We start from the raw sequence: 26,454 nt of genomic DNA on the forward strand, positions 1-26,454 counted from the left end.
AGGAAGCCCGCAGTGTCTTGTCTGATGCAGGAGGTGGTAACAACAACACCTGTTCTGAGCTGTTCCTCTCTCTGAAGCTGTCACATGGCAGATGCGCTAGATCAGCAGTTGGCACGGGCGGCCTGGAGGGAAGTGAAATGCTGAGGATGGCCAGCATAACCATGTGCATACCATAAAAACAACAACAGAGGTGGAGTTTGAGCTCTGAATAAAAGGCAGAACAATCTGAAAGGCCAAGACCAATATTTCATTTATGCAGGCAGGGAAAAATCACCTAATTCGTACAACTGCAGAACAATGTCTTAACTACTGTCTTTCTCTTTCCACCTAACTTTCCCTTCTGTCTTTCCACTGGCTGTTACAGCTACCAGAGGACCTACAATTACCAAGAAGTGAGTCGGACCCTCTGTCCCTCGGAGCCAGCACCTGAGACAGGACCATCTGAACAGATTATATTTGTGGACGTTGCTTCCATGGCACCATTTAATATTGCGTATGAGCTGCTAGTGACCAGGCTTGAGAGCTTCCAACTTGAGTAAGCTGGAATGAGTGAATGCAAATGCAATTGCTTCATCCATCTGTTATACAGGGATTTGGCCCATACTTTTACCTTCCCTTTCCTTCCCAGAAAATGAGTTTTTTTTTTGTTTGTTTTTTGCTTAATCTGAAAGTGCTCTGTGTATATTCCAACTCTGAAAGCTTTAGACTTCAACATGCTGGCGTTTCTTTTGTAGGACCAACAAGCCCTTTAACTTCACTGCCAGCCCTTCCCAGCCCCAGGTAAGGAGGAGTCCTGCATGGTGTTGCTTGTATGTCTTCTCATATCTAAATGGCTCACATGATCCTTTGTTAGAGATGGCAAAAGCCTTATGTGGCTGCGTTGTTTCCCACTTAGGATGCGAGGAAGTTTCCTTCCTGTTGGTCTTTTTTCTGTAGATATAGTGAAGAGGTAGCAGTGCCTCAGATACACTGACTGACATGTTTGGATCCTCTTGCAAAACAACTGAGTGCACCAAAAAGTATGACTAGAACAAATGAATGGTATCATACAGTTCAGGAAATTCCAGAAATGTGTAGAGAAGTCCAGAGACCATTGGACTATTGCACTTCTTTGGAAGTAAGATGGTGTACACCAATGTTTTGTTATAGCCAGCACTGGTTCAGTTGCCCTGGAAAGACTTGCTAAGATGCAGTTCTTCATCAGAGAGAACCAAATCAATAAATGAGCTGTAAAGGTACAGCAGAGCTCAAAGCCCTATTCCTTATTCAAGGAAGCAAGTCAAGGTGTGAGGTGATAAATGAAATGCCTGATAAATCTGGTTATTAGTTTGGTAGAGAGAGCTGCACATCTTGCTGAGCAGCCTTGTTTAGAGCCCTGCAGAAACTACAAGTCCTCCCTTGAATAAAAATGCTGTTGGCATTTTCATATACAATAATATAGTAATAGCTATAGTAATACAGCAGGTTGTGGAGCTGAGAAAGTATGTAATTTACCCAGGCTGCCTGGTACTCCATTTTTGCTGTTGCAATCACTGTTAGTAACATCACCTAGTTTTAGGTTTCCTGTTATCAGGCAAACCAGTTAGTCTGGTCTCGAGTGTCTTATGCTGTTTTGCAGATGAATACAATGTTTTGCACTATAGAAGCACAGGAGGTGACGGTTCTTTTGTAAAACGTCACTAATTAGGATTGTAACTTGAATGCAGAGTGTTTAGGATCTAAACAGGGAATTAGCATTGTGACTTCAGTCTGTTATTTGTCATGATGAATAATATGAGATTGGTGACTTTAATTATAGGCCAGATGTAGAGAGTGCAAGATGAGTGTTTCTTAGTTGATATAATGCTGTTTTTTTTTGTAAATCAAAGTATTAAATCATCTGCCAAAAAAAAAAAAAAAAGAAAAAAGAAAAATCTAGACAAGTGTTGTAATAGCATAAAGACTGGAAAAAGACAGGCATAACAATTGCTGAGTTGTCACCCAGAACCCAGCTCATGCCTGAGGGTGGAAGAAGAAATTAGATATACTTGTAAAGGTCAGGAGTGTTGTCTGGATGCGTTTATACACTCGCTGTCTGTGCAGGAGAGTACTGTCAGTCTTGGTGCCCCTTACGGTAACTCTGCACTCTGGTATAAGCATGATTTTAGAAGACAAAGAGAGGGGTTCTCATGAGTGATTTCCTCAAGTATCTAAAGCTCTCCAAGGGTAGTGCACCTGGGTCATCAGGGAGCTCAGACTGCTAGAGTCACTGCTTGGCTGAGATAGAATGTTGTCTGCTAAAGAAACCGGCTTGGTGAGTTTTCGGTTTGAGAGGACTTGTGGCCTCAGAGCCAGTGCTCCCTTAGCAGTAGAGGGACCCTGCTTTAGTAGAAATGGACAAACTTGGGAAAAGCCTGGGTCATTTCTGACTTATCCCTGTCCTTCCAGTTTGGGGTCTTACTTCCTGGGAAGAGGGCAGGGAAATCCAGCTCGTTATTGAGTTTTATGTGACATAAAGGGACCTTTCTAGGTGAGAGTGTCTCTTAGAGAGCTGCAGGAGCTGCCTGCCTGGGGTAGCTCCCCTCCCCATGGGCTCTGCCTGCCCTGGGGCAGCAGCAGCAGCTCCCGAAGGTGACCATAAGGAAGGGTGGGAAGTGGCTGGTGGGGGTCCTCTGCTTTGCATCCCCTCCAGGACGGGGTGAGGTGCCCATCGGGCCCATTGTGGTAGCCGTGTTGCTGAGCCTGAACTCTTAATGTCTGGGCTCCAAGCAGGGTGGTGGGAGCCTCTGCAGCAAGCCTGTCCACAGGCAGGAGCACAGAAACCCTCACCCAGCAGCTAGCAATGGTAGTACATCAAACTCTTACTGGATAAATATACAAACAATCACATTCCCTGGGACGGCTTTTGCCCAAATCTGAAAAGGCCTCTGCAGGGACAGGGGAGTGCATCTCCTGACCCCACAGACTGTCCTGTGGACTTGCTCAAAACATGTCCCTGTCTCCAGAAGGGAAAGTAAGAATATCAGCAGGTGTTGTTTTCTCCTAGTTTTTCCAGAGCTATAGCTGAACTATTTTCCAGGCTGAAGTGAGAAGACAACGCCTCTATTGCCTCCCCAACTATCCTTGAAAACAAACAAAAAATCCAAATCCTACAGTCCAGTGTCAAGCATTCATTTATGAAACTCTTGACTGAGTTCAGCCATTTGACCTAATACTTTTCATTGTCACTCTCTGAGCCAACCCATCTGAGATAAAACTCCATGACATGCTCCATATGTAATGTCCCAACAGTAGTACAGAAACATCTGGAAATTGCTCTCTGCAGTATAAAATAGAGCAGACTATAAAAATGAAGTTGCTTTAGCTTGACCAGGTGGAAAAAAGCTTAAGGGGAACAAAAGCTATGCTGCATCTTGCATGTTGAAAATATCTGTCTAGTGGTGCGCTGTGCAGGGAGGTAAAAGTGATCTGTACCTGTTTAATCTGGTCTTCTCTACTGTAAGGTCATAATATTTGAAATCTGAATTTTTTGTGTAAGCCCACTACATCCAACCCAAAGCCCAGACTGGGCTGTGCAGGTGCCTTAGGGAAGCTGTGAAACTATTGGCAGAGGTGATTTCTGGACTGTAACTCTCAGTACTCTGCTTTCTCCTCAGTATTTTTTATACAAGTTTCCTCAAGATGTTGATTCAGTTATCATTAAGGTGGTGTCTGATGCAGTCTACCCGTGTTCAGTTGTCTCTGTCCAGGATATTGTGGTAAGTCTGAGGGGAGGAGGGTGAGGAGCTGTCTGCTGTCGTTCTGTGAAAACCTATGTGCCCCAACAGAGAGCATGACTCTAAGGAGGGCTTCACCCTGTCATAATGGTGGTGAAGGGAATAACTGAAAGAGGAATGAAAGTCCTGTGGGAAGGAGGCAAAGACAAATGCTGAGTTCAAGCAGCTTATCCAGAGATTTTTAGTTATTGATATTTACTTATTGAGAATTGTATTTATTGGCAAAATAGCGAGCAAGTTGTTCCTCTACAGTCTGTCCAGAGGGCATTTGTTATCATGCTCTCCTCATGAGGTTTAACACTTTACTACCTTGTGGCACAGGTCTGTCTCTCTGTGGGGTGGTGTTGGCTGGGATGCTGGCAGCTGAGTAGAAGCATAGTGCTGTTTCCTTGACTCTCCCTGGCTCAAGGCAGCATGGGGAACTTCTAATTTCCAGCCATGAGGTCTCTCCTCCTTTCCATTTCAATCTTCTCTCTTCCCTCTTGCAATTATTCATTCCCTTTCCTTGAAAGAGGAGAACAGCTGCTCCCTGCTAAGGGAGGTTGGCTGTAACTTGCAGCTGGGAAATAGCCTCCCATTTCTCCTCGCTTCCCACCTCCCTGGATGGTGCAGGGACCAGCAGTGTGGGAGCAGCAAGGCAGTGAGAGGTGCAAGGTGCCTTGGCTACCGGCTCTGAAGTCCCAGCATTTGCCTTTAATACCTGGGGTGGGGAGAGAAATGGGTAACATCAACTTCTGCTTGCATCCCCGTGTTTGAGTGGCAGAAGGGCAGGAGACAAGAGAGTGACAGGTGTTTGTTCGGCCTAGCAGGTAAAGAACTAAGAACTGTAGTGGCAAAGAGTAAGATGAGTCCAAGCACTTGGCGTATGGTACAGACCACAAAGCATGCAACACGCTAAGTGTACAGCTGAGTGTATGTACTGCCCTTTGGGAATGTCAGAGAGATCGATCTGACTGAATCCTCATCTGGGATTTAATCATAGCCCTCTTGTGAGGATGACAAGAGTAGTGAGTTCAGGCAAACTGCATCTTCAGAGCAGCTTTTCTAACTTCTGAATGGGTCCTGGTTGTCTTGTTCCCTTTGTCACCCTCCATCTACTCGTGTATCTGGCTTGACTCTTACTTGTCTGTTTTAGTGCCCAGTGTATGACCTGGACCATAACGTGGAGTTCAACGGTGTTTACCAGTCCATGACAAAGCAGGCAGCCATCACGGTGCAGGTGAGACTGACTTTTTCCAAGTGATGTTTTTCAGTGGCTTGTCCTCTGTATCCCTAGTTCTCTTCTGTTGATTCCAGGAAGGGTGTCTGCTTTCATTAGATCATCTGTTACAATGGAAAGGAGGGATTTTACCTTGACTACAAAGCCTTGGTTGTGTTTGTTTAGGTAGATGTGTTATGCCTTGGGTGCTGGCACCGTAGATCAGCATGGCTGCAGCTTCTGTGAGCAGGTGTCTTCTGTTTGAACCTTGGCTTTTCTACACTGAGCGATTATGATAGGGCCTTTTAATAAACAAAGCTTCAATAGATGGTTTATATTAATTAAAATACATGCTTCAACATTGGTTTGCTTGTACCGGGACATAATGTAATGAATACTGGTGAACTCATCTTATTGTCAGCAAGAATGAGGGGAGCCAGAAGCCAGGCTGTCCAGACCAGGCAGGTCTCTGTAGGGCTGCTGTCTGTGTAGCAATTAAAACCTATATCTAGCCTTTTGGAGCATCACCTCTGCCTTGTATGGAGGGAGAGGCTCCTTCACCTCGCATGGATTTGTCTTCTCTGTGCAGAGAAAGGACTTCCCAGGTGAGCAGTTCTTCGTTGTGTTTGTCATCAAGCCAGAGGATTATGCCTGTGGGGGTTCTGTGCCTTCTTCCATCCATGGTGAGTTGTGCTGGGGGTTGGATTTCGTTGTTCGATCTGGGTGATGGAACAGCAGAAATCCTTTGGGTCCTGCCTTTGGGATGGCAATATAAAGCTGTATCTTATCCAGGTAACTGTGAGGAAGGTTGAAGCAAAAATGTGTCAGGGAGGCTAACAAGTTCTTATCAATCCAGGAAATGTCTGTAGAGAACAGCACCTGGCTTGCTGGGGTTATATGCTCTTGTGAGGAGTGACTGCTGTCTTGGGAGATAATGGAGACATCTAGGCACTACTGGATGCAGCTCTTTTCTTGTTCTTTTCCTTCTTTTCCCTCACTCATGTTTAGCTGTTATTCTCCTGCCTGCGTGGAGGCCCACAGCAGTTCCTGCAGAAGGCATTTTCTCCCATTGCTATCTTGGGATCTATGACTTGGGGGAGCAGGAAACAGTAATAATTTTTTAGAAATAATTTATGAGACTGATTCCAATGCTTTCCCAAGTCAGAAAACAAATATATCCACTTTCTGGGCAGTGGTCATCACCACTCCTGTGATGTCTGAAACTGGAACGAGGGTGCAGCTGTCCTCATAAAAAGTGGAGTTTATTTCAGGTCAGGTACGCTCCTGTCTTCAAAGTTGGGTGGCTTTCTCTCTGTAGGAAAAGTAAGATTTCAATCAGCAGATATACTTGACTTCTGTAGTTCCACCACCGCCACACTACCTGTTCCCTGCCTCCCCTCTCGCTGACCCTCAAAAAAAAAAAAAGGTCCCACTTTGGGTGTCTTATCCTAAAGCTGTCAGCAGAGCCGACCAACTTATGGAAGGCTCAACCATAGTTTTTTTTTTTTTAGTCTGAAAAATAAGTTGTGGCTGGATGGGGAAAAAAGGAAAACAAAACAAAACACTACGTAGGCAAGTCAGGGAAAGGTTTCTGCAAAGCCATGCAAAAATTATAGTGAAAAGCCAGACCCTGTTTTTGCAAATGCAGAGAACTGAGATCAGGGCCAGAGGCCATTAATGTTTGACCATCTTCACATTTGCTGTACACTTTGCATCTCATAGGAAATGTCAACCGTACCTGGAACCTACAGCGGACAAAGAACCTTCAAGTGACGATCGTGCCCTCTATTAAAAGTCAGTGTCTCTGTGCAGAGCAGTGCAGCTTTATGGTGGGGGAACTTGGTGCTTCTGTGGAGGAGGGTATGGCTGGTCTGGCAGCCCTGTCATGGGATGGTGTCATGGAACTGGTTAGCACTGGGGACAAAGAAAGTGGGGAGAGACCTCACAGAAGGTTCTTGTCATCTCCTCTTGAAGAAAGCATATGGGTCCGGAGAGCTGTTTGGGGCTGGGTGTTATCAGCAGGCGGTGCTGGGAAGAGCAGGGCAGGCTCTCCCTGCTCTGTGGGCTGACTGCTGCTTTCTCTTTCTCCAGGGTCTGTTTACATCCAGGCCATGTTCTTCAGCTTCCTGAGCTTCCTCTCCTTTTACCTGGGCTCAGTGGTTGTTGCTTTCGTGCACTATATCAGGTGAGTCAAGGGGTTTTACAAGAACAGCCTTCTTGTTTCTCTTTATTCTTAGAAGTGCCTCATCCTGCATGGCATTTTGGGTGAAAAGGGGCAGCAAGCATCTGAACAGAGCATCTAAACAACCCCCTGATTATTCAGTGGACTCCTAGTTGCAACTGTGAAGGAACACATCAGCCAGAAGACTTTTCTTCCCCTGCTGTGGGGATCATGGCAATGGTGAAAACCTAAGGCTCTGCCCTCTAGTTTTTGCAGTGCCCCTACCCTCTGGGTTTCCCTATATGGGAACACAGGATATCAGATGGAAACTGTGAGAGGGCCAGTCTGGAATATGAGGTGTTAGAGTATTAGGGAATGGAGGTACTTTCTGGAGAGCTGGACCAGCTACTGCAATAAGTGTTGGTGACCCACACAGGACCTCGGAGTCCCAGGAGTCCCTGATCTGTATCCCCAGGGCCTAGTGCCTAGGCTTGTGCTGTGGGAAATATCCATATCTGAGCTGAACTTGGGCACAGCTGCTAAGACACATTGCTCTTTGTGTGGAAAAAGAGTAAAACGTCCTGACTGCCCCAGGGTCCTCTGTCGCTCGCTGGTGGTGACCTTGAAGTCTTCCTGAGTGACAGCAGGACTAGAGGGGCAGAAAGGGGACGGCAGCCCAAAGGAGAGGTAAGATTTGCCCTTGTAGGGCAGGTAACCACTAGCACATGATGAGCCTTGGTGGGGCAGCAGGAAGGTGCTCTTAAGGTAGTGGGGATGGTGGAGTTTGTTGGGATCAGTCACTGCTGCCTGTGTCGGCAGTGACAATGATTAAGCAAATCCTTTGTCCAAAGTGTGGAAGAAGGTTTCTTCTGCATTCCTCCCTGGCTTACTGGGCAAAGGTTGGCATGAGAAGAGCCAAGGAGAGCCTTTGGCAAATAGACTGGTTTTACATGAACAATGATTATCATGGAGCTCTTCAGACTAAAGGTGGCAAACTTTTCCACTGATTCAGAAGAAATGATCTTAAAAGTATGGTGCTTTGAAACAAAACAATTTCAAGATGGGGGGTTTGGCCTAACTTCAAAGACGTTTCAATGAACATCTCACTGGAACAGTTCATATGTCAGGGGAAAAAACTCTGCTGCTTTGAAAATGGGAGAGGTAGCCAGCAAGCAGTCATGGCAGAGCCATTTCTAGTAAAAACAGTACTTTTTTTTTTATTTATTTTTCTTCTTTTGTGGGTTTTTGTTGCTCTCTCTTGGTTTTAAAGCTTGCAGCATTTTGGCCTATTAGCAGTCTAGATAATTTTGCCATGGCTAGCAGGCAATGGGGTTTGTTGGCTGTTTCATGAGTGCCGTCTACTGCTTTTCAGGGTTCGGAGAAAGGCTTCATCTGGAAGATTGAGTCCTGAGGATGGTAAGCTCTCTTTTCTGTTGTGTGACAGCTTTAAGTGAACACGACAAGTCCTAGGCAAGGCAGGAGACAGGCAGTCTGTCAAGTACCTTCTCTCTTTTCAACCCTTCTTCCTTCCATGTACATGTTCCACACAGTCTCTGGTAATAATGAAAGATACTAGAGCTTCCTCTCTGCCCTTACAAGAAAAGGCATTTGAAGCAGGGTCCACCAAACCCTGGTCTGGACCCTTGCTCTGAGGAGCTGGCTTTTGGAGGGGTGGAGGAAGGACAAGCCTTAGCTAGACCTAGTTACAGGCTAATGTTCCCAGTGCCACGTCTGTTTATTTCTAAATAAAGCACTTTGATTTTTGGTTTACTTTTTTCAGCTCTTATGCTTTAAAATTTCCTCTGCCTAGTTTAAGAATGGAGTCTCTCTCTCTCCCATATTAAATTTTAATTTGTTTTTAACTGGGAGTTGCAGAGAACCGAGTAAATGAATGACTAATACAGTTAGGTAGTGTTGTTTGTGTTATTTACTTTGGTATTGGATTCTGTTTACTTTATGCTGCACCCACATTTCTACATACTGCAGATTTCTGTGTTATAAAAACATAGCTGTATCAGAGAAGCTACTGGTGAAAGATGAACATTTTTGTCATGAGGATAGGGGGGCACTGGGCCTCCTGGTGAGGTGTGGGAGGTTGGCTATTTTTTTTGTTTAAATATTTAGTGCTTTAAAAATAGTTCAAAGCATTGGTTTGAGGGTAAAGAAACATCATCACTTGCACCTCTCTCCTGGGGAATGAGAGGACTTTACATTTTAGCAGCAAGAACTTGAAAGGTTCTTGGTGTGTTCTCGTTCTTTTTTTTTTTTTTTTTTTTTTTTTTTAATTCCCTAGCTCCTTCAGTCTCTTAGATTTACTACTTACCATGAGCATAACTGAGCTGTGCTTAAATGATCAGCTATGGAACTTCACTCTGACCTGGCATTATTTGAGTTAATATTTCTTCAAGCAATTGAGGACATTTGGCTTCTCAAGAGTGGCTTCTTCAGCCACTGAGATCCACATATGCATTGCTATATGACACAAGGTGTGTGTGAAAGGTGGTCTTCACAACCACATGAGCAGGGGAGTGTAAAAATGTGATTTAAAAATATTCTAATGTTGAGTGACTGGGGATGGATCCTGCTGTCAGACAACAGCAGGTCTTGGAGCAGTGGGAAATGCATGTGTGCTGAGGAGTTTGGGGAAGTTCAAGGGACCTGGCCAAGGCACTGGAAGGTTTCCAGGCTGGCTGCAAGGGAAGAATGTCTAAGCCCATGAGGCACAGTCTAAGCAGGGTGAGTGCAGAAGCCCCGGGGAGCACTGCTGGTGCTGCAGCTGTGAGTATAGGTGCTGAAGGCAGCTGAGAAGCTGCTTTCCAAGCTGCCCTGGCCAGAGGTGGAAATTAAGTTCTGGTGTTTGGGAAGTTCCCAGAGAAGCTGCAGGGTGTGCATACTGTGCCTAGCACAGACCCAGAGGGTGGGAGACTGGGCTCACAGAGAGGGAGGACTGCTGAACAGCCCTGTGAAAGGACAAAGGAGTGCAATTCCTTCACCATTTCTGGGTTTCCTCCCCAGAGCACCTGCTCCTTCTGTGACTTGTCCTCTTTCTTGTACTCCATGTCACCTTCACGTGCCTGGTACTCCATGTCACAGCCACATCCTTTTCTCTGCAGAAGAACGACATCCTGCCTACATGCTATTTCTTTCTCTGTTGTCTCTTCAGGGTGTGTGTCTGACTGATGCCTATAAACTGATAACTTGCATCTTCCCTGTCCTCCAGATCACCCAGGGCATGCTGGCTTTCTGTTATTTTTTCCTTCTCTTCCCACTCTCTGGAATTTCTTTTCTACTGTAGTGGCCCTGGCTCTTGTCTTCCCCATCACTCCCTTCCCCATGAAGAAAGTGTGGATAGAGGTGCTGAACAACCTGTCTCTGTCCAGTGTCTTTGAATATCCCCTGACTCCATATGCCCCTTTGGTCACTCAGCCAATACCTGGTTTCTGTGGCTAACTTTTTTTCCTTTTTAATCCCCTGGAACGCCTCCCATCCCACACCACTGCTGCCTGGAGGAGACAATAGCTGGAGGAACCACACCCAGGACACTGCATTTACTTTGCTGACTGACTCACACACGGGGCAATGGGACTGAAATTAGTGGGTGAGCTGGATCCAAAGTGACTGCTAGCGACAGTGCAGGGTGCCTCTTCTCCCTGGCACGCCTGCTTTGTCCAGATTTAAAGCTTGATTACTTGGGAGAGGAGGCTGACGTGTCATTTGAGAACATACAGCCTGCCCTTATATAAGAAGGGGAGCATCCCTATGGGACAGGACCGATGGGAGTAGGATGTCTGTGTGTCTCAGTGCTATGAACATGGAGAAATGCCTTTCTTGCACTCTTCCAAGTGATCTGGATTTCCAAATTACTTTACAGCAACAGGAAGAGCTGTGCTGCAAGAGAGGGAGTGTTGCACGGCAGATGAGGAGCAGAAGGCAGATCTTGCTTGCTCCTGCAGCAACCTATGAGGATGTCCTGGCAATCCCTGCTCAGAGCAGAATGGATATCCTGGGGTGGGGGGCTGCAATATGTCATAACCTTTCCTTGGGTGATCAGTTCACACTACATTGTCCACTTTAGAGCCCCTCTGAGCTGTTCATTGCATTGTCAGAAGGATGGGGCAGGAGGGTAAAGAAGATGATATGGAGACCAACTGCTGGCCTATAGTGCAACGAGCACGGTGAACATGCTGAAGGAAAACAGAGATTTGGGCTTGAAAGATCTAATGTCATTGTTGTGTGGGTGCTCACTTGCTTGGGAATAAGGCTCAGGCGTTGTTCTGGGGCTTTTTACATATGTGGCTAATCAAAATGGTATGAAAACCTGCATAAGGTGCTAGAGGTGCCTGGAACTGCCATCTGGAGAGAGGAGTCTGCCTATTCCTGTGAGTCTGGAGGAGGTCAGGTACTAGGAAGCTGGAGGCACAGCTTGGGAAGACAGGGATCATTGCCAGGCTGCAGTAAGGCTGCCAGGCTTTACATGCTGTCCCATGTCCTGTATCCCTTTGCTGCTGACTGGCTGCACAACGTTGTGAGGGCGAAGCTTTAGGGGCAGCTGGGCCAGTCTTGCTGTCTGGCATCACTGGAAGGTGCGGTCCTATTCCCACTGCTCTCACTTCCTCCCTTCTGGGATAGGGGCGTTTGACCCCTCTGTTGTGAGGGGCTCAGCATGCTGGGTTTACTGCCGTGTTTGTCTGCTGCCAGTTCAGCCGCTGAGCCATGCTACAGGGATCAAACAGATACCAGGCAAAAAGAAGGAATGTGGAGCCAGGGGAGGAAAGTCCCAGTGCAACCTGACTGGGAGGTGCAGCCCTCTGTGCTTCAGGCGTGTGTGTGGGAGGCAGGGACTTCTCAGTCCTCAAAGACTTGTCCCTCTTGTCATCAACACAAGATTATTATTTTTTTTATTCATGCAACATTTTTACTTGGTTAAAACTGTGGAGTAGCTGTCTTGCCAAAGGCTGTCTGACTTTTCCAGGGGTAAATGGAGATGGTGATATTTGAATAGATCAATACATGGGGAAGGGAAGGAGAAAAATTGAAAATTCATAAGGGTGCTCTGAATATTATGAGACTTGCTATAGTATTTGCCAAGTTTTGCAGTGATGTGATCTCTATGGGATGCTGGACAGAGGCTTATGCTTTTGTGAGTCAGACTGGCTGCCTCTGTGGGGAGGCTGAAGGGAAGGTGTTTATTTCATATTGCAAAGCTGGAGTTTCCCCTTTGCACAGTATGCTCTAAATGGAGACAGGGTGCCATCTGTTAAGAGAAATGCCGCTTTTCCCAAGCCCCTCCAACTCTTCAAGCTGTTTGCATTCTCCTCAGAGAGATGCTTCAAAGCTCTGATGTGGAACTAACTGGCTCTTTTGGGTCTGTTCTTGTTGCAGGATCTGGGATTATGACGTCTTCGCACCCCATCACATCCAGCACCCCCGAGGGAAGCAGCTATGGTGCTATTGGTACCGTGTCTTCCAGAACTGAGGGCACAGGGAGTGCCCTTCCTGGTGCAGGGGAAGGCACAGATTTGGTGCTTTGGGGCCAGAAGGGAATGAAGCTATGAGCAGCTTTAGTAGCTGCATGCAACTACTTCAAATGAAATTGCAGCTTGGGGGAGCCAGGTTACACTTCAGGGGGAAGGAGGAAGGGGGATAAGGAGGGGTCCACCAAAAAAGTGCCAAATCTCTGGAAGAGGTGCCCAGAGAGTCTCAGTCACTGGAAATGTTCAAGCCTCAAAGAGTTTATCTATGTCACCCGGTTTCTGACCTCTGAACAGCCTGCCTGTATTTTTAGAGCTTTCTGGTTGGTCTCAGACTTCCAGTTTTCAGAGCCCAGGCTACTAAAGAGTAGATAATGTTAGAGATGAAAAGTAGTAGGGTAAAAGCAGGGGGGAAAAAAAGAAAACTACTGAGGGAAGGAGGTGTGAGGGACAAGGAACAGGAAGAATAGAGATAGTCCTTGAAAGTGCTCTTAGCTGATATCTGAGACTTTTAGGAAGCTTTATGATCATGGAAAAGTGTGTTGCCTGAATAACCACATTGGCTCTTCCCAGTGTATTGCTGCAGATATCTGGGCATCCTCCTTGCTGTTGTGCATAGAGGGATTTAGCATTTACCCTGCGTGTTTCCTTCTTCCTGCTGTGCTCCAGATGAGTCTAGCTCCAGTGGTGGACGGCAGTTGTCTTCCCCTGAGCGTGGGCCACCAGCTGGTTCTGACACAGACAGTTCTGTGGAGGAGGAGAGCGACTTCGACACCATGCCAGAAATTGAAAGTGACAAGAATGTCATCCGCACTAAAGTATGGCTGCTGCTGGGGTCGTGGACACAGCTGGGCTAGGACCAACACTAGTCACTCTCCAGAAATTTTAAGTTTCCACTTCCCTCTTGGGTGGTTTTCATTTAATATGGATGAACATGCTTCTTAGTGTTCTTTCAGAGTCTAGGATGTTTTCTTGATGTGCTAAGCACACTGCTGAAATGAGTGACATAAAGTGGAAAATCAGAATGTGTTGGGAACTATTGAGAAAGATGAAGGAATCCCGGAGTGTCCCAGAAAGTCCAAGGACAGCAGAGAGAGAAAATAACGTGCAATGATGTCTGGTAGGAGTAGTGACTCCAGTAGATGTATAGAGTGACTGACATGGTTTGTGATTTAAGCTATCAGCTCTCAGAAATTGCCTTCTTTTGTTGCCCTGCACTGCTCTGTGTGGGACGACAACTGAGAGCCATTCCTGGAGGTCTGAGGGTTTTGTAGAACTAGTTCAACACAGAATCAAGGGATTCTTCATGAGCAAAGGAGCTCTTACATTGCTATGTAAAGATGGTGTAAATTGCACCAAGCTGCATGTTTTCTAAGTGCTTCAAGATTTTCTACTGCCTTTTTCATCAGTTCTTTTCTGTTTTTTTTTCTTCCCTCTTTCTTCTCTCATTAATGTTTTAGGTATTCCTCTATCTCTCAGACTTGTCCAGGAAGGACCGAAGGATTGTCAGCAAAAAATACAAAATTTATTTTTGGTAAGGAGAAGACAAACTGGCAAGGCCCAAGCTTGGGACCCAGTCTCTGGTTGTGGACTCTCCATCTGTGTCCACATGCTTGTCTTTAGAACCACAGATTAGGCCTGAGGATATTCTTTGAGCTGTCCTGTTACACCCTTTTCTAACCAGCAACTGCAGATCCCACGTACCTCAAATGAGGATGTCTGTGGACCAGTGCACACGTGATCCTGGCAATGGTCACTGGTTTGCATTAACTTCTTTAAAGTGTGGTAACAAGCAATGTGCTAGAACATAATGGGGAAGGGGGAACTGAGGTATGGCCAGCGGGATGAGGAAGGTGATTCTCCCCCTCTGCTCTGCTCACTTGATACCCCACCTGGAGTACTACAGGAAGGGGTCCCCAGCACAAGAGAGACATCGACCTATTTGAGTGGGTCCAGAGGAGGGCCAGAAAAATGATCAGAGGGCTGGAGCACCTCTCCTATGAAGAAACACTGAGGGAGTTGGGGTTGTTCAGGCTGGAGAAGAGAAGGCTCCAGGGAGACCTTACAGTGGCCTTCCAATACTGAAAGGGGGTCTATAGGAAAGATGGGGAGAGACTCTTTATTAGGAAATGTAGTAATAATACAAGGGGTAATAGCTTTTAAGGCCGGGTTGGATGAGGCTTTGGGCAACCTGGTCTAGTGGAAGGTGTCCCTGCCCATGGCAGGGGGCTTGGAACTAGGTCTTTAAGGTCCCTTCCAACCCAAATCATTCAATGATTTGGAACCCAAACACACAAGCTTGTGGTGCACATCCTGGCTTTTCTTGTGCCTGTGGCGTTTGCCTCCTGTTTGGATTAGTTCATTTGTTCTTCTGCTTCATGGGGATCACAACCAGAGCTGGTATAAAGCAGTGGCAGGGAGAGAAGGGCCTGTGCCCTTAGGCACTGGGGTGTTCCTGCTCCTCCACCAGCCCTGTGAGGCTCTGTGCTGGGGGTGCAGAGATTGTGTTGGTGTGTGTAACTGCTGCTTCTGCCTCTTCTCTGCAGGAACATCATCACCATCGCAGTGTTTTATGCCCTGCCCGTCATCCAGCTTGTCATCACCTACCAGACGGTGCGTTGGCCTTTGTGGGCTGTCTCCAGGTCTTGGGGTCATCTTGTCTTTAAACATGATCTGTGGCTGCACAGTGCAAGGGTGACAGTTGCACTGAAATTGGGGTCCCCGAGGAATCCTGCTCTGTCTTTGAGGAGCAGTTTACTTTAGCTGCTCTCTGTACCAGGTTTTGATCACTGTTGCTAGCTTGTTATTCTGCTGCAGTTATTCTGCTATTTCTGCATAGTAAGCAGGGATTGCAGCTCCCTGCTCCTCTGTTTTCCTTATCCTCCAATGCCTCATTTAGGGCTTATTTCATTTTAGAGGCAGGAGGAACCTGCTCTTATCTTTGAAAAACAACCAAAAGCAAGTATGGTTTGCTATGATATGAGTGATTTCTTCCAGTCCTTGATATCCTGCTGTTATTCCAAGATTTGCAAGCAGATCTGTTTCTCATCCTAGTTCTGTTAGTGCTGTTGGGTGAGAGTGCACACACTGTTTTCTCCAAAAAACGTTGTCAGGTCTGTGGCCTGTAGCAATATCTTGCCCCCCATAAAAGCTTTGCTTGCAGATGTTGGTACTCCCCATGCCAGTGCTACTGTTAGGCTGCCTCCTGGTCCCTACATGCCTCTTTGCATCTGACTACACAGTGACTTTCTTCTGAAACACTGGCACCTGGTCCCTGCTCTGCCCCAAGTACTGAAGCTAGGCAAAGAGAACAAAAAAGACCAGATGGGTTTCAAGCCAGTCAAGGGCTCAGCCAACAGCAGCTCACCCTAATCCTGTCTGAAGGACTCTGATGGGCTGCCACAAGCTTTGCTGCTTTTCAAGACCTTGTGGATCCTGAGCTACAGTGGCTCATGAAAAGCTGCAGAGTGTAGTGGCTGCAGAGCTGCAGCCCTCAAGTGCTGTACATGCAGTTTGTCACTTACACCTTGTAAATGCACTGTGTTTGCACAACACAAATGCGTCCAAACAGGGAGGATTTGCTAACATTAGGTCTCTCACCTCCTTTCTGTCCAGGTAGTGAATGTGACAGGCAATCAGGACATCTGCTACTACAACTTTCTGTGTGCTCATCCCCTCGGGGTGCTGAGGTGAGTGAGCCCTGTGGTCACTGCATTATTGCCTTATGCATTCAGGGTGCTCATGCTGTGTCCAGGTTGGGGGTTTATCCTTGCAAGATTCGCAGCAACCATGCTGATAAGACCTGCTGATAGTTTAGGGCTCTGAGCAGAGTCTTCCTGGGGTTTCTGTTGAGCTCAGCAGTGGCTTTCTGTTGCAGTCAGATATGCACCCAAGAAAATGTGGGACTTAGGTTGCCCCAGCAAAGCTGCTTGGCAGCAATGAAGGGCTCGTGCTCGTTTGGACACTTTCACATGTATCCAAGGAGAAGCAGCTCTGAAGAGCAGTTCAGATCAGTCCTTTCAGTGCTTCTCTGACCTAATATTGGACTGCAAAAAGAACCCAGAGTTGGGAATCGCACAAAAAAAGTGTTAAATTTACCAAGGCAGATGAACTACTCAACCTAAAATTGTAGTCCAGTGCGTAAAAACGGCAGGTGTTTTGCAGCTGCTGAGGTGGAGGATGGTGGAGGTAAGGGGGGACAAAATGGATTCAGTTTATTGTGGCCCGGAGTTCAGCCTCCTGCTGCTATGCTGCCCTTGTCGTAAACTTTCTTCTTTCCTGCAGTGCCTTCAACAACATTCTCAGCAATGTGGGCCACACGCTGCTGGGTTTTCTCTTCCTCCTCATTGTGTTGCGCAGAGACATCCTCCACCGTCGGGCCATGGAGATGAAAGATGTCTATACCCTGGTAGGGAACATGGTTGCATGGGGCCAAGTAGAGGGAGGAAGGGCAGGGTGAACTTGACAACCAGAGCAATGCACTGTGGTTTTCAATTTGCCTTCCTTGCTGGAGGATTGAATTCTCCTCTTTTTCCTTCACTGAAAAAGGGTGGAGGTGAGACATGTTCCTGCACACCCCACCACTTTACTGCTTGCAGTGTGTCTGTGTTGCTGTGGTTACCCAGCCTGGACTTGCAAAGACAGGGAGATGAGTAGAGGAACAACTCTTGTGGCTGTGTCTCTTCCTCTGGTGTTCACTGTGGAAGAACAGGGACAGATATCTGGAAGCACATCTGGATCCCTGTTTTGTCCCATGACGTGGCAGTGGGGAGAAGCATCTGTCTTCTAGAAAGCAATATGTTCCTGTGAACAAAAAGCTAGACATAGGTTTGTAATGGGGTTTGTGAAAAGTGCAGCCTTAACTAACATCCTGCTAAATGTGGTGTTGCTGAAATATTTGTTTATTTTTTTCTTCCTCTGGAGAGTGCTTTTGTTAGTAGTGAGGTTTGATTTGTACAACACAGCCAAGAGTTTCTTCTTGTTACTCTTGTTAGCAAGAAGGCACAAAGCATAGTATGATAATCCAGAGGAATTTGGCTCTTTGAGCTCTGAAGCAGAGCTTGTTGTAGTCAGAACCTTTACAGTCTCTTCAGTATGTCCCGGGAGATGATGGAGGAAATCTGCAGCCCTGTGGGCAGTCATGCTGGTGATTTCTGGAGAAAGGCAGCTCTTTCACCGGCTTGGTAGCAAGTAAAGGCCTTAGCAGATTTAGGGTTCTGGTGCTTATGGGCTTTCAGATGAGATCCCAGCCAGATCCTGATGGAGACGCTTTCTTAGCTGTGTTGATGGACTCTGCTACCCAGGTGCCTTTAACCCCTCAATGACCACAAGAGCAAGGCTGCTCTTCTGGGTCCCTGTTGCTCTCTCTATTTTGTGCAGGATGTAGCACAGCACAGCTACAGGGCAGTGACATTTTGGTCTCCAGATGTCAGTAACAAGGTCATCTGAGGTCTTTAGACCAGAGGCTTGTGTAGTTAACTTGGATTCCCTGCCTGTGGATTCTACCAGCCACGCAGTATGGCTACAATTGCACACACGCTGAAGGACATGTGTAGGGGTTAGGAGGGATGAATTGATGGAGAATGAAAGTTTGCTTGTAATCAGGACGGTGAGGGCACTTTCTGTACAGCTCTGTTCTCTTCCAGGACTATGGGATCCCAAAGCATTTTGGTCTTTTTTATGCTATGGGCATCGCTCTGATGATGGAAGGCGTGCTCAGTGCCTGTTACCATGTCTGCCCTAACTACTCTAATTTCCAGTTTGGTAAGTTGAGTTGCCTTTTTCTTCTTGCGCTGGAAGTAGGATAGGCCATGCTCTGTCTCCTGCTGAATTGCCAGTGTTTCTCACCCCTCTACCCTTGCTAGGCTCCCTGGAGCTTGCCTGTTCCAGGGCTCAGTCAGGAGGTAGAGAGGCTTTGGATGATGGGGACTGATGTATTTTGGCCTCCTCTCCAGACCTTGAGACTCTGGTAGTGTGCTGTTGGCATGAACTCCCTTTGCCTTTGCCGCTCAGAGTTTGAAGATGGCAAGTGTACAGCCTGAGTGGCCAAGTGCTCAGGCCCAGGAAGCCTCTGTCTGCCATTGCAGTGGAAACTTTCCACTGTGGAGCCCCTTCACCTTCCTGGAGAAGAGGAGGCTCGGGGAGAGGGGGGAAACTTGCCTGCATGCATAAATTTCAGATGAGAGGGAATGAAGACAATGCAACCACGCTGTGCTCAGAGGTGCCCAGTGACAGGATGAGGACAGGAAACTCCATTCAAACACAGGAAAATGCTTTTTTTTTTTTTGTAATTGGGAGGGTCGTCAAAGACTGGAATGGATTGCTCAGAGTTTGTGGAATCTCCTTCTGTGGAGATGTATTCAAAGCCTGACACGGTCCTGAACAACCCTGTCATAGCTGATCCTGCTTAAGCAAGGGAGTGGAATCAGATGACCTCCAGAGGTCTCATTTAACCTCAACCATTCTGCATTTCCTTGCCTATTTCTGTGCTGTCCTGTTTTGGGCACTTTTCTTCTGAGCCTCTTTTTTGTTGCCCCGGAGCATGGTAGGTGTGCTGCAAGATAGCAAAGCACAAGCTGCTGAACGATGCAGTACAGCATCAGGGATTTGTGCCAGCTGGCCTTGAGTTAGACCCTGCTGCCCCATTTCTCTGTACATACTTGGAGCAGCTTTCTCAGCCTGCTGGTAGTACCCAGTACCTGCTTTTACTTTTTATTGCGTTCCCTCCATAGATACCTCCTTCATGTACATGATCGCAGGACTGTGCATGCTTAAGCTCTACCAGACTCGCCACCCAGACATCAATGCCAGCGCCTACTCTGCCTATGCTTCATTTGCTGTGGTCATCTGTCTGGCTGTCCTTGGAGTGGTATGGCTCTCTCTTACCTATGTTCTCTGGGAAGCAGACAGTGTGGCTGGAGATATGGCTTAAGTGGGCAAAGGACAGGGGAGAACAGCAGAGCTGGATAAAAGTGTGTTAAGTAGCTGCTAGAATTTGAATTTCTGGTGCTTTTGGTTTTTTCCTCCTTCCTTTCCCTGATCTCATAGGGATGGGAAGGGCAGAGTTTCCCTAGGTGGGCTCCTTTTCAGGCTTTGCCTACCTACACCCTCCTTCCCTCCTTCGTGCACCAAGGTGTCTGTGTACAGGCACATGGCTCGCCCCCAGTAGGGTGACCCACTTTCGAAGAGGAAGGTGGGGCTGGCTGAGCTTCCCAGACAAGTGTCCTGACCTGGTTGCTTGTGCCTCTTTCTCCCATCTGGAAAAATCTACAGCGCTGGCCACATCTCCTGCCATTGGCCTTGCTATTTTTGGAGAAATACACAGTGAGAATAATGGCTGGTAGGATCCCAGGCAAGTTTCTGGAATATTTGCTTACAGAAGGGCACTAGAGCAGAGGGAGTCACAAGAGGGTCACCCTTTGACACCAGCAGACACTGGTGGGTCAGGCTGGTACAGAGCTTTGCCTCTTTGCTCATAGCATTGCAAGTGCTGAGCTGGGTTTTCCCGAATCCCTGGCCTGTGCTTTCTTTACCTTGGAGGTCTCTGGTTCTCTGCATTTGGAGGACTGGAGGATTGTTTCATTCAGCAGTAACCAGGCAAAATCCTTGCTTTGAACTACTGGCTGGGTCCCAGCAGGACTGTTAGCCAAACTCTACCCCACATAACGCAGAATGCCCATTGATTCTATGAAGGTAAGAGGCTGTCTGTGGGATAAGGCAAGAAGGAATAGCTGGTGAACTTGAGAATTTCCAAGAATCTCTTGATAGCTGTGCTAGATTTGCACAAACACTGTTCAAAACAGGTTCAAAACACTGCACTTTTATTATGGGATGCTGTATGATTTTTTGTGAGATATTTTGAAGTTGTAGGGTGGAGCTTATAAGCTGCATGTCTCTCTTGCTCCATTCATTCAGAGGCTTTCAGCTTGCTTTTTTTCTCAATGCAAAAGGAAAAGTTCAGGCATGTGCTGTGGCTCCAGGGGAGGGGCATGTGTGGTCACAGCCTATCAGCAGACTGGAGTTTCTGGACTCTTCAATGTATAACTGAAATATTAATGTTTTAATAGGTCACTTCCAGTCTTTAAATAAACCAAAAGCCTACAATTACCCACAGAACAGCTTTATCCTTTTGGGATTGCAGTAGTGCACTTGGTAAAGTAATGGTTGGTTCTCTGACTGCCTTTGTAAAATCCAGCTGCTGACCAGAGAGCTTGCCTAATTTGGGAGTCCCTGTTTCTCTGCTCCCTGAGCCAGCTGCAGTCCTTCTGAGCTGTCACCCTTGTCTGAAGGGATATTTGGGAGGAAAAGTCCATCCTCCAGAAGTGCTGAGCTCCTCTTGCTTTCCTGGACTATGTTTGGATTTATAGATCTGTTTCGGCTTGGAGGATTTTGGGGTTTCTCTTCCATGCTCAGTGGGGCTGTCTAATGCACCGTGGTGATACAGGAGAGAAAAGGATCATCCTGCTGGTAACAGGGCCCAGTTTGCTTTTAATATGTCTTTGCTTTCAGGTGTTTGGGAAAAATGGTATGTGGTTTTGGGTCATTTTCTCGATGATCCATGTGCTGGCCTCACTGGCTCTCAGTACCCAGATCTACTACATGGGCCGCTTCAAGATTGGTGAGTGCTGTGGCTGAGCCCTCTTCCCCTGGGGCGTGCAGGTGCCTCCTGCTCAAAGCCATGTGAGCCACCTCAGTGGCATTTGGTGCAGCTGTGAGGCCAGCCTTGCAGTGTGCTCTTGTGTTCTGGGTTATCCTGTCCTCTCCCTCATCTGTTGCTCTTCCTGGCCTCTCAAGTCCTCATGTTGCTGCTTCCCAGACCATGGGAATCAGCAGACCCCGTCTGCCCTGTGGTGCCAAAAGACCTGGGCTCCCAGGGAGTCTGCCGTACAGCTGCAGCTCTACCTTGTGCTGTACTCAGAGGGGTGAGCCAGATAAACCCCCCCCTCGTGGGGAGAGGGGGAGGAGGTTTGGTGGGGATCCTGGGTCTCGTGCTCTGCTTACAAACATGTTTCTCCTTCCTCTTCTGCTCCTGTCTGCCTCAGATGGCCCTGATTCAGGTAACTGGGAGCAGCTCCCATTCTTTGAACAGACTGAACAGCAGCTTAGCGGCTGGGGATGTATGGATGTGAGGGGTGGGCAGGCTCGTGTGCCACCTGGAGAAGCGAAGTCAGTTTGCCAGCAGCTGTGCTGCAGGAAGGGTACGGTGTAGCACAGGAGAGCTCTGATCTTGGCTCGGGAGCCTTCTTGAGCTCCACGTTTGTGACTTAAGAGGGGTGTTTGTGTGCATGCATGTCTGTCCATCCCCACTACCCCTGATGGCTCTCCAGTGAAGTTTTCACAATGCTTTTGGGAGCAGGAATGGCTTGAGTACACCCTGCCTCTCTAGGCCCCTCGTACAACAGATGAGTGTCTGCTGTGTTTTCCTGCTCTGCCAGCTTGTTCCATGGAAAGTACTTTTCCCCTTCCTACATACACATCTGCCCTAAAGAGAAATGGCTGCAAAGCCAACCTGTGTAAGTGGACAGACAGGGCCTATTAGATTTCTGGGCAGTGCCAGTGTCAAGGGGATGTTTGGTTTTTAACCTGTTGTTTTGGCCAAACACTGTTCACATCCCCTGGTGGCTGCCCTTCTGCTCAGCATGGGCTGCTCCCAAAGGGCAAGAAATTAATCTGTGAACACCCTGACCTCCACACTCTGGATCCTCTGTTAGCCAATGGGTGCCTGCATCTTTCTCCTGTGGGCACTTTGGAGCTCGCTCTGCTGGCTACACTGACTTCTCTTCTTTGGCAGACTTGGGGATATTTCGTCGGGCAGCGATGGTGCTGTACACAGACTGTATCCAGCAGTGCAGTCGGCCGATGTACATGGTAGGTGATTTCTCACATCGCAGCACCTCCCTCAGCATTTGGTCACTTTCCAGTGTACAGAAGAAAGGGCTGTGACTATCTGCAAAAGTGATGCTGCCTGCTTCCCTTCTCTCCCCCTGGCCCCACCAATGTATAAGTAATTATAGATCTCTGCTGGAGCTGTTTAACCCCACCAGAACTTCTCGGATGTAAGGCTTGGTGAATAAAACATCAAAGCAAAGATGATACAAGCATGATTGTATTTGCCTTTGCTCTTCCTCCCTGGAGACATCAGTTCAAATGAATTGGGTTAAGGCTCTGTGCAGCACAGCCTCTCCAGGGAATACAGTGACTACCATGGCTGTGTGGCTTATGCAATGGCTATTACTACTACAGCACCTCGGGGCAGGCAGTGTTTTAAAAAAAAAAAAAATACCAAAACAAAACAAACAAACAAACAAAACCCAACAACAACAAAACCAGTAGCTGTTACCTCGTATCCCACTGATTGCTTTCCCCTGGGCAGAGAGCATTTGAAGCCAAATTAAGTTTTTTATTTATGGGCTAAATTTTTTTTAATTCTCCAGTTTCACAATAAGCCTCAGACTGAATTTTGCAAGCAAACTTGGTGCACTCAAGCATAAAATAAGCCTGGCTGGCCTGAAATAGCTAAGTCATAAAAGCAGCTGTGTAAGCATAAATGCACATGCCCCACAGATGTAACCCTTCTGCCATAGTTAAAGTTCTTCCCTTGCTAATGGTGAGACTGGTGAAAAAGAGCTCTCTGAATACGTGTGGGAAGCTATCAAAATTTTTTCCAGCTTCCTCTTTCAAACGTCCTTTTTCTGTGCAATAAACTTCATATAAATTGGTGTGGGGAGAGGAATCTAACGAGGAAAACAGTGGAAACTTAGTCGAAGGATTTACAGACAAATGAGCCTCCCAAGACTGATTCTTAAGTGATGGGCTGGTCCTTTTATGTGGATGTTTAGTCTCTATTTCGCAATGCTCTCGTCAAATCTGTGAGGGCCAGAGCAGTGTTCATATGACACGTGCTACTGTGGAGCAAATGTGAGAGCCAGGTGCATACACATTTACAGGAACCAGACTCCAAATCCTCAGATAATGCTATCCTGAATTTCTGAGGCAAAGGCCTCTTCTTGTTTCCTTCTGCTTTCATACGAATACTGATGTCTTCTTTTCAGGACAGGATGGTGTTGCTCATCGTTGGAAACCTGGTCAACTGGTCCTTGTAAGTAGTGGGCTGCCAGTGTCTTGTGTACTTGTGCGTGTGGGCAGAAGGATTCAGAACTGACATGCAGGTGGTCTGTGGTGGTGGGGAAATGCAGCAGTGCCTTGCAATAGTCCTGTCCTGGAGCCCTTCTGACACATTTTGGCAAAGAGATGGATCCAGGTCTATGGGTTGCAGGGCACTACAGAGATACCTGAGACATCCCTTAGTGTTTCAGCCAGTGCTGTCTCATGGCTTGTGTCTGACAAGCTTGTCCAGGGTTGGTCTGCCACCACAGTGCTCTGTTGTGCTATGCACATGTCCCTTGTAGCTGGGAGGTTTCCAGCACAGCCCAGGTGCAGGAGATTTGATAGAGACACTTAACTAGTCACAGTTGCAGAGCCTAGCTCGGCAGTAACTGGATGGCTGGAGGGACCAGGTCTTGGATGAGACATGAAATTGTTGCCTTAAACTCTTGCTGTTTTCTAAAGCTGCTTCTCAGGAACATGCCCTGTGCTAAACACAGAGATCTGGGGTCAAGTCCTTCTGAGTGAGATCCATTTGGCCATGGGGTGGAAGCAACCCAAGGCCTTTCCTCTGGTATCTCTGGTCACTCTCAGTGGATGAACGTGGATGAGTCTGTTTCACTTTGCGTTTCAATGGGGAACAGGGCTGAACACTATTTTCTCCAGGAAACTGGGAGGCTGCAGCAATGTTGCCATGTCCTGTGGTCTGGGGGGAGATGCAGGTGTTGATCAGTTTGGGGATGTACCCTGTCTCCAATGGAAGAAGCTGTCTAATGTCTCTTCTCCCCTCTCTCCCTTCAGTGCTATCTTTGGGCTGGTGTATCGGCCCAGAGACTTTGCCTCCTACATACTGGGCATCTTTATCTGTAACCTGTTGCTGTATCTGGCTTTCTACATCATCATGAAGGTAAAAAAAGGGAGATATAGCTGTCTCAGGGTTGCCTGCCTCTGAAGGGGAAGGAATAGGCCTCCTTTTGGCTGTAGTCTGGACTCCTGCAGTGCTGCAGAGGGGCATGGGGAGGCCTTTGTGGGGTCTGGGGTGGGACAAGGGGCTGGCATTGGGAAGGGGATGCTGCGCAGTGATTGTCTTCAGGGTAACTGGACTGCATCTTCCTGGAGTGGGCGACCCTTCATGGAGGTTGGCAGGCCAGCCCCGTGTGTGGCTCTGGCCCCTGGGAAGCCCCCGTGGTGAGGCTGCATCCCTCCCTGCAGCTCCGCAGCTCCGAGAAGCTCCTGCCCATCCCTCTGTTCTGCATTGTGGCCACAGCAGTGGTGTGGGCGGCTGCCCTCTACTTCTTCTTCCAGACCCTCAGCAGCTGGGAGGTAATGTTTCCCTTTTGCCATCCTTCTGCCTGTGTCTGTCTCTTGTCACCTTTCCTTCCTGTTGTTCTTTTTCTACAAAAATTAAAATAAAATACTATGGGCAAAAATTTTGGTCTGCTCATGGAGAACTGAAATGGCTCAGCTCCTTTAGCAGATTGGGAAGGGAGCATGAGAAGCTGTGTTGAGCCAACAATGACTTTGCCTGCACCTGTGGAGAGATGACTTATCCAACCCAAGCTGTGGGTTGTGGTCCCAGGTCTCTCCCCAGGTGTGAAGCATTACATTGCATTCCTCCCATGTTCTTGCTTCATGTCCTGTCAACACAGTGCTTTTTCTTTTCTTCCTCGTGGAGGGTTAGAGCAGGGTGCTCTCTAGAGGGTTCAAAGTGGCTTGCACGGTCCTGTGTGAGCAGATAGCAGGTCCTGACCACCTGCTCTCTCCCCTAGGAGACTCCAGCAGAGTCCCGGGAGAAGAACCGGCCATGCATCCTGCTAGGCTTCTTTGATGACCATGATGTCTGGCACTTCCTCTCTGCAGCTGCTCTGTTCTTCTCCTTTCTGGTAAGTCTTGCTCTCAGCTCTGCCATATGGCCTCCCCCTCTCTTCCTTTTCCTTGTCCCTCCATGTGCGTGTGGAGCTGCAGCCACCCTACAACACCACAGAAGTACCCCAACTCTTCTTGGCTCTGCCTCAAGACATCCTTCACAGTGGGATGCTCCCTTGCTACTGGAATCAGGCTTCCTCATTTGCCTTGTTCCTCCCTGTGCCTCATTGCCTCAAATTCCCTCTGGGGCTGTGGGTCCCACAGCTATTCTCCCCAGCTGTGGCTGGCCAGTGAGACCTGAAGCAGCCTTGCATTTCCCTCCTTAGGTCCTGCTGACCCTGGATGATGACCTGGACACGGTGCGCAGGGACAAGATCCCGGTGTTCTGAGCCCCTGGGGGACGGAGGTGTGGGGGCGTCCTCAAGCCCCTTGGCTGAAGCGCCGGACCACTGGTGTCTGTGGGGAATGGGCTTGCTTCAGTGGCCTGCAGCCCCGTGGGAGCGGAGGAGCCGGATCCCACAGCAAGCACCAAGGGGTGCTGCGGTAACTGAGGCAGGACTGGGAGGGAAGATGATGTTTGCTCCTTTGCTACCGCACCCTCTGGGGCAGGTACAACCCAGCAGCTGCAACCAGCGTGCAGCCCTCTGTCTCGTGGGTGCAGCAGGTACTGGAGGCAGTGAAGAGGGTGGAAACAAGAGGTGTTCATAACACCTTTGCTTCCTTTCCTCCCTGCCAATGTGCTCTGCTTCCTCTCCAGTGAGTTTGAGAAGTGCAACACAGCTCCTCCTGCATCGGCAGCCAGTGCCTATTCCCTGCAGGCTGCTACCCTTGGAGGGTCCCTTTTGGCAGCCCAGGGGGAGCGTTTGGCTTCTGTCCCACCGCCACCCCAGCGTGCAGAAC

At 47.9% G+C, this 26,454-nt stretch overlaps 1 protein-coding gene across 1 annotated transcript; it reads left to right on the forward strand.

The window, feature by feature from the left end:
• The first annotated feature begins 458 nt into the window (after nt 1-458).
• On the forward strand, nt 459-26,165 carry SIDT1 (SID1 transmembrane family member 1). The gene is made up of 24 exons (XM_035540517.1): nt 459-535; nt 735-780; nt 3,636-3,737; nt 4,891-4,974; nt 5,543-5,636; nt 6,676-6,747; nt 7,045-7,138; nt 8,487-8,530; nt 12,497-12,568; nt 13,255-13,403; nt 14,046-14,119; nt 15,132-15,198; nt 16,201-16,274; nt 16,870-16,993; nt 18,231-18,348; nt 19,317-19,453; nt 21,094-21,202; nt 21,627-21,641; nt 22,376-22,452; nt 23,637-23,683; nt 24,490-24,595; nt 24,901-25,011; nt 25,458-25,571; nt 25,881-26,165. Exons 1-24 carry the CDS (start codon nt 474-476, stop codon nt 25,941-25,943), a joined length of 2,055 nt encoding a protein of 684 aa, XP_035396410.1. The 5' UTR covers nt 459-473; the 3' UTR covers nt 25,944-26,165.
• The last annotated feature ends 289 nt before the right edge of the window (nt 26,166-26,454 follow it).

Source organism: Cygnus atratus, chromosome 1 (genome assembly GCF_013377495.2).
Source record: "Cygnus atratus isolate AKBS03 ecotype Queensland, Australia chromosome 1, CAtr_DNAZoo_HiC_assembly, whole genome shotgun sequence".
Classification (NCBI taxonomy): Eukaryota; Metazoa; Chordata; class Aves; order Anseriformes; family Anatidae; genus Cygnus; species Cygnus atratus.

Coding starts and splice junctions, on each gene's coding strand:
- SIDT1 (XM_035540517.1), top strand. CDS start 474: ATGGCACCATTTAATATTGCGTATGAGCTGCTAGTGACCAGGCTTGAG. Junction 536..734: donor CTTGAGAGCTTCCAACTTGA/GTAAGCTGGAAT, acceptor TTTCTTTTGTAG/GACCAACAAGCCCTTTAACT. Junction 12,569..13,254: donor AAGCAGCTATGGTGCTATTG/GTACCGTGTCTT, acceptor GCTGTGCTCCAG/ATGAGTCTAGCTCCAGTGGT.